The sequence below is a fragment of the Montipora capricornis genome, chromosome 12 (genome assembly GCF_036669925.1).
Source record: "Montipora capricornis isolate CH-2021 chromosome 12, ASM3666992v2, whole genome shotgun sequence".
NCBI lineage: Eukaryota > Metazoa > Cnidaria > Anthozoa > Scleractinia > Acroporidae > Montipora > Montipora capricornis.
In genome coordinates, this window is record NC_090894.1 from 9,669,051 (window position 1) to 9,675,996 (window position 6,946).

General features: G+C 40.6%; 1 protein-coding gene across 1 annotated transcript; it reads left to right on the forward strand.

Annotated features, from left to right (window-relative positions):
• Positions 1-357: 357 nt before the first annotated feature.
• LOC138026491 (monocarboxylate transporter 8-like) lies at positions 358-6,032 on the forward strand. Its single transcript, XM_068873869.1, has 4 exons — positions 358-616; positions 2,108-2,715; positions 2,952-3,321; positions 4,613-6,032. Exons 1-4 carry the CDS (start codon positions 403-405, stop codon positions 4,876-4,878), a joined length of 1,458 nt encoding a protein of 485 aa, XP_068729970.1. The 5' UTR covers positions 358-402; the 3' UTR covers positions 4,879-6,032.
• The last annotated feature ends 914 nt before the right edge of the window (positions 6,033-6,946 follow it).

Below are 6,946 nucleotides of genomic sequence, written 5' to 3' on the forward strand. Positions count from 1 at the left end.
TCTCTGCCCTTCCCTTCCCCCCACTACCATTTCATACTGTCCTCCTCTCATTGAGTGCAATTTTTTGACTGGCCTCAGGCCACTGTTCATAGTTGTTACCAAAACAAAAATACGCTTGCTTTGCAGGCTAATGTGAGCCAATTGACTTTCACTGGCAAAGCAACAAGTGCAGGAGTAAAAGAAAAGCAATGATTTGATTTTTATTGACCAAGGAAAAAGCATTTTAGGAATTTCGTTTTGGCCATTTTATCACATGAGCAACTTGCAATTGCACACTAAGTACGTAGCCAGTATATTGTGACAAAATTACGTAATTAAATCAATAAAAAAGAGCTGTTTTTCTGTTCATTTGACTTAGCATAGGAATTTGACCCATATCTCAGACGATCGTGGAAAAAGAAAATGTCTTTGCTACGAAGCTGCTCTAAAGAATGCTTCAAATTAAGCTCTGTTGTGTGGCTTTTCAAAGGAACGCGTTTTCTAGATAGTTCGTGGTCATGGGTAGTTTGCGTTTCGGCGGCCGTTTGTAATGCTGTTAACCTTGGCTTTACGCTGAGTTTCGGTGTGTTATTCCGTGAGTTGATGTCATATTTCGACGAGGCAAGAGAAAGAACAGGTAAGACGCGGTGCCCGGGCAGTTTATTAAAGGAAAACCGTAAGAGTATTCCTTTCTAGGATATCCATGAATCCAATCGACAAACAACTGTTTCATCTGTTATACTAATCAACGGCCTTCTACTCGGTCATCTTTACAGGAGAAAGAGTGCTAGGGGTCAATAAATTTTACTCACAAAGAACTCGAACGTTTTCAGTTCTCCTGACCAATGAATGACAGCACTACCTTCCTAAAAGATAAATTGGCTCACAGTTTTATCTGATCGGAATAAGTTATAAGTGTTTGTTGTACACTAAAACATTTCGTTCGTTTACAATTGCCGTCTAAGACGCTCAGATTAGTAATTAGTATTTGTTCCCGTTTTTTAAATTTGCAAACATTTCGGGTGTGTTGAGCTTTTGAATTTCATCACGAAGTACTTTTTTCGTTCGCTTTGACCGCATAAGATGAATCATTTGAACGTTTAAAATCATAGTTTCTACAGTATCCCAATTTCTTGATTTTGTGTATTTATTGGTCAGTCGGTAACGAATCTATGATCGATTCTTGTATGACTATAACAAACCGGTTCAACACCGAGCGCGATGTGTAAAAAACGGGTTTTGTGTCGTTCACCAACGCCAACATTGCTAATAACGTTAGCCATACATTTCCGAATGGTTTCTTGCGCGAACTGCAAATTGATCAAATGTTTTTGGAAATATTTCAATCAAGTTCTTACCAGTTTTCACGTGATCAAGTGAAAAATCAATTAGTACAAATGGCAGTAAAAGAACAAATTTCTCAACTTTCATAAAACTTTCGTATTGGGAAGATATCGTTGATGCCACCTATTGTCATTAATGTGCCAACCAGAGCCTCAATGGTTGTTACAACAAAGGGTCTTTTGTTTCTGTGGTTGGCACATTTGAATAACAAAAGCAATGTTTGTAAACATATATCTTCCCTATTAAAACCTTTGGTATAAGAAAGCAAATATTTATATACTGTGCTTGGTGGATTATCAACAGTGCCATTTGTATATAAAGACTAGTTAGTGCATTAATTTTTGAATTTTGTGTGTAATCTTTGTACCTAACAGCAACATAATGTACATGATTGTATTGAATGTTGTTGAGAAAAACGAGGAATTAGAGAAGGCAATTTGTTGCTTTAGTGGAAATAAAGATATTTTAAACATTTGTATATGGATGTCATTTGTCAGGACCTCGTTATGGTAAACCTAGTAAAAAAGCTGAAACTTTGGTCAATGAATCTGTAAGAGAACTAAACAGGTGTGGAAATGGGTTTTTAAAATCAAGCATTAGAAATATGTACAATATAATTTGAAGAGTAAACTTTACACTCGAAAAATTTACACTCGAAACATGGCTGGCGTTTCTCATGGTATATTTTTAAAGAACAATTCAACTCAACGTGGCTTAAATCAGCAAACGCTGTCGGAAATTCCCTTCATGACAAATTATTTGGTAACTTTTGTCACTTTTACAGCTTTCGTTGGCTCGGCGGCTTTGGGCATGACATGGTTCGCAAGTCCGCTGGCTGGATATTTTTGTGATCGCTTTGGTTGTCGCATCACAGGATTCCTTGGAGGGCTACTTTGTATGACAAGCTTGCTCTGTTCTTCATTTGTTCGCAGCCTTTCCCTCATGTACTTGACGTACAGTCTAGTTCTCGGGTTGGGTGGATGTTTTCTCTACAATTCGTACTATCTTGTGATAGCCCTTTATTTCAAAAAGAAGCTGTCCATAGCAACAGGGATCGTTGCTATGGGTTGTAGTTTAGGAATCACATTTCAAGGTCCATTGCTTCAAACTTTGCTGGACTCGTTTGGATGGCGAGGCACTTTCAGAAGCATGTCCATATCATTTGCTTTGGCAAGTTTGCTAAGCTTGAGTTTTAATCCAAACGTGCAAGATAACTCAGCGGCGGAGAATGTCAACAACGAAAACAACAACAAAGATGATGATGGTAGCGATCCCAACAAGAGCAATATAATCGCCATGTACTGCAGTGTGTGGAGAATTCCTACGTATACCTTTGTGGTCCTATCGTTGATGTTTGGAAGCTTCGGCATCTACATTCCATTCATCTATTTGGTAGGTAATAGCTGGCATTTGCGATCCGCATGTTCTCAGATACTCGCGAAATCTTCCAATTGCCTTTTTCTCAGAGCCAAGTCAATCTAAGAGAAACTTAAAATAATTTGTAAATAAAAAAGTAAGACTATAATTAAATAGAACCTGAAGGGTGGTTACAAAAGGTACTTCTACGATATGGAGTAAGGAAACGGCCTTTTGCTAAGATTTTTCTTGTATATATACTCATCTTTTAGGTGAAGTACTGTGAAGATGTTGGAATCTCTGCACAAAATGCTTCTCGTCTCTATATTTACGTCGGCCTTGCTTCATCCGTCGGTCGGCTTGTATCAGGAAGGTTATGTAACGAAGACAAAGTGAACGCTGTTTACGTTTATCAATCCTCTTTGCTGTTAGCCGCTATTTGCGCTTTTTTGCTACCGTTTGCCACCAAATATGAGGAATTGATCACTTTTAGCGGTGTGTATGGCTTGGCTGATGGAATATTTATAACAACGCACGGTTTTATTCTACTTAGCTGCGTTGATGCCCAAAGAAGAACAGCAGCGTTTGTTATGAACAATGTACTTTTTGCCCTTTCGGCAGCAGCCGGTGGCCCCATCATTGGTAAGTTAACATTGGTAACTTAACATTGTTACCTACTTTCCTCCACAGAGGGGAGTGGCCATTCTTTTGCTTATCACTTACTCAGAATTACGATCTTTGGCTTGTTCTGACTTACGCTTAGTAGTATTAGGTGTCCAGCCGTTTTTACAACCGTTGCAGCTACCATTGCTTACGATATCAAAGATGGCGAGCAGTCACTCTATATGTTTACGCTACGTGGAGATGAGAATGTTAGCTTAAGCTTAAGAACGGCAGAATGTTTGCCTTACGACTTCTCCCAAGAGGGTCGCCCGCTGCCTTTGGGGACGCCTGATAATGCAATAGTTATATATTTGATTGATGATTTGATTTTGATCATAACCCTAAGTGGGTATAGGGCCAGACGCTCTCCTTCGCCATGTCACACTGCCACGAGCAACCACTGTTGCCTCGCTCCATGAGACCAAACCCAATGTTGTTCTTCCTTTTTCTGCGGTTCTCCGCCAAGTCTCTTTGGGTCTGCCACGACTTCTTTTTCCCTCCAGGCTCCCAGATAGTCGAAAAAACAAAAAGAACTGCCTTGCCTCGACCCAAGCCCCCTCTCACTTTTCACGCGCAGTTCTTTTCGTTTTCTCGACTATCTGGGAGCCTGGAACGGGCTAGGGTCCACGTTAATGCTGTCTTGGGATGTTTATTTGGATCCATTCTGAGAACGTGGCCGATGAGATTTGCTCACCGATGGTGCTAATGTTACTGAGCCCGGATTCGAATATCCTCATTTGATCTTCATAACCCTTTTCAGACTTTTATGTCGAAATACGTCTAGCTTGGTCCCATCTCTTTTAGTCATACACTTTCTCTCTCTTGTTGTTTGTCACGGATAATTCGCCTGTTTTGTCGTCCACTCAGTTGCTCTCTTTCACGTTGAGCATCGCTTTATCGTCGCCAGCTTACTTTTTTTCTCTTCACCCCGCTCCCTCTCTTTTCCTACTTTCTTCGTTGTATAACATATTGTTGTTATACATGCTGTCTTCAAAAGTTTTGTTTGTTTTACTAAAACGCAGTATCAAATGCTGTACGCTGGCTATGCAACTTCCTGCCAAAAAACACGGGTTCCAGCGGTGCGACAATTTGCGAATTAGCTTACATAAAAAGTTGAACGTACGGACATATGGACGGACGGTAGTATGATGACGTCATAACCAAACCCAACATTTTTCTCGCGGCCACAATATTTTCTTAACCATTGTCCTCCGCGCGCGCGGAGCTCTGCTATGACCTAGCCGTGACATATTTTCCTTTTGTCTTGCAGGGCTAATGGTGGACAACACAGGGAATTACGTTTATTCATTTTACACGACGAGCGCAGTTCTACTATTAGGATTTTTAATTCCGATGGTCTTAATTGTAATTAGAATAAGAAGGGGATCAAGAGTTATTCCCATGGATTCACCACAAGCTGAAGAAACTGGAAGAAAAATGTCCCAGAATATTCAAACGCATGGCGTTGCGTGCATAAAAACTGACGCTGGAGCCTTGAATTCAGCGGGAACGCACAGCTTGAGTGAAATCAATTAAGCGGTTTTTCATTTTTCCGTCTTTTGGGACATGATGCTTGCGAAAGGGGCAAAACTGTTTGGTTCATTTTCGACCATGATTATAATGGTACAGATATGAGATCACATCTTTTAGAATATGAGACATGCAGTTTTACAACTGCAGCAAGCCAGCAAGCCAGCCTGCCTGCTATTGAGTGAGACAGACGGCGGTCTGTCGAAGACATTCAGTCAGTCGCATGTAATCATATGGGATAGAAATCTAGCACTTCACGTTACACTACACTCCGGCTTCAGTTAATTCGTGGTACACGGCCAACGTTTGTATAAACGTAACCTTTCTTTGTACTTGTAATGATATGAGTTGACAGTTGAAAGATGATGTTTCGAGGGTTAGCTAGCCCTTTCTCAGCTCGACTCCTTCTAATTGTGTTATTATTGTAATTGGTAATAGTAACTGGGTAATTTCAGCTTAAGGACTTTATTTGATCCTGGTTGACCGAGTTGGCTAGGTTACCGGGATAAAATCGTCTTTTATTCAAGGGAACCACCACTTACTACAGAATAAGTTTAAGCTGAGTTTAAATGCAGTCCACTCAAAGTTGGGAGTTCAGCCTGCGTTCATTAAATCAACCACAAAATTTGGTATCTATGAGTTGATAGAGATAATTGACCGTCGTGCTGATATTTCAATGGGTGCTGACGTTTCGAGCGTTAGCCCTTTGTCAGAGCAAGTCCCTTTAAAAATATATATTTAAAAGGAAGCTGTGGACTGTGATAAAAGTGAAATGTTCATGAAGAAATGAACACCAAATGGAATTATTTGAAACCCATTTCATAAATTGTATACCTAGTTTGCTTTTGGAGGCATTTTCAAACACGTCTTTCATAACGTTTATTCAGATGTCGTTAATATCTAAATGTGATTTTGTGTTCTGGAGAAAAGGAAATGTTAGCTGCTTTATCGTGTCTTTCTCTTGACTGTTCTAAGAAAAAACTTGATCACAGGAACTAAGGGCACCATGGGTGACAGAGTTCAATAACAATCTCCATTCATGTATCGTCCATTGCAAACGAGAGTAGCATCAAGGTAAGTCTAAGATTACCAGTTGTAACGGGACATTTCGTGCTTGATATATAGCGTAGGAATCGGTTGAAAAAGTCAACACCGGTCGGTCGCGGTGCTCAGTAATTGTGTGCTCTCGACCACTGCATTAAAGCGGTTTAAACTCATTCAGCAACCGTCTGGACCCTTTTTGGTGTGACATTTATTAAACAGTTTTTGCTCTTAGTCAGAGACTCTTAACGAGGCTATGGAGTACCCAGCCCACTCAGGAGTCGAGCCCGGGACATATCAGTGAGTGCGACTTTGACCTTTTTTCATTTTGGACATGCGTACTTGAAAAGCAGGCGCACACTCGTTGCTCTTCCCATATTTCAATCCTAGGTCAGTATTGACGGAATAGGAGCGGCTGCCAGACTGGATCTTCAAGGCCAGGGTAAAGCAAAAAGTGAGAGATTAAGAGCAAGATTGGAGTTTTTCTCCGCTGCTGCAATTTTGTCTTCAAAGCCATGATTTCTAATAGCAAACGTTTGTTTCTGTGGTGCCACGTGGTTGGCTGTATCAAATAAGTTGATAAAACTAAATTGACTCCGGTAGTGACTGTAAGAAAGCTAACGTTTCAGTGGCTGACGTTTTGAGCATCGGTCGCTTGAAGTCGCCTTATCAAGTGATTCGAAGCTGACATCCGTGATTACTGTGGCCGATCGAGGTCAGGGATCGTCATTCTAGGTTCTGACCGAAAGAATCGCGGGCTTTCGGGATCACAATCTTCATGCGTTTTAAGATTACTCCAAACCTTCGCGGGTGGTCTCCAGAAAAAACGGTTCGTACGCGCGATGTTTTAAATGAAACTCTCCAAAAACTATATATCAATTCAAAGGTTCATAAATGCAGAATTCGAAAAAAAATATAAGCGTTTTATTTATCTTTTTGTGAAGGCGAAGGAAGCCGGTAAACAGTGAAATGACCGAGCGCCATTCCGTCGAATTAATCGGGTATCTAACGTGATCGCTGATGAAATGTAACT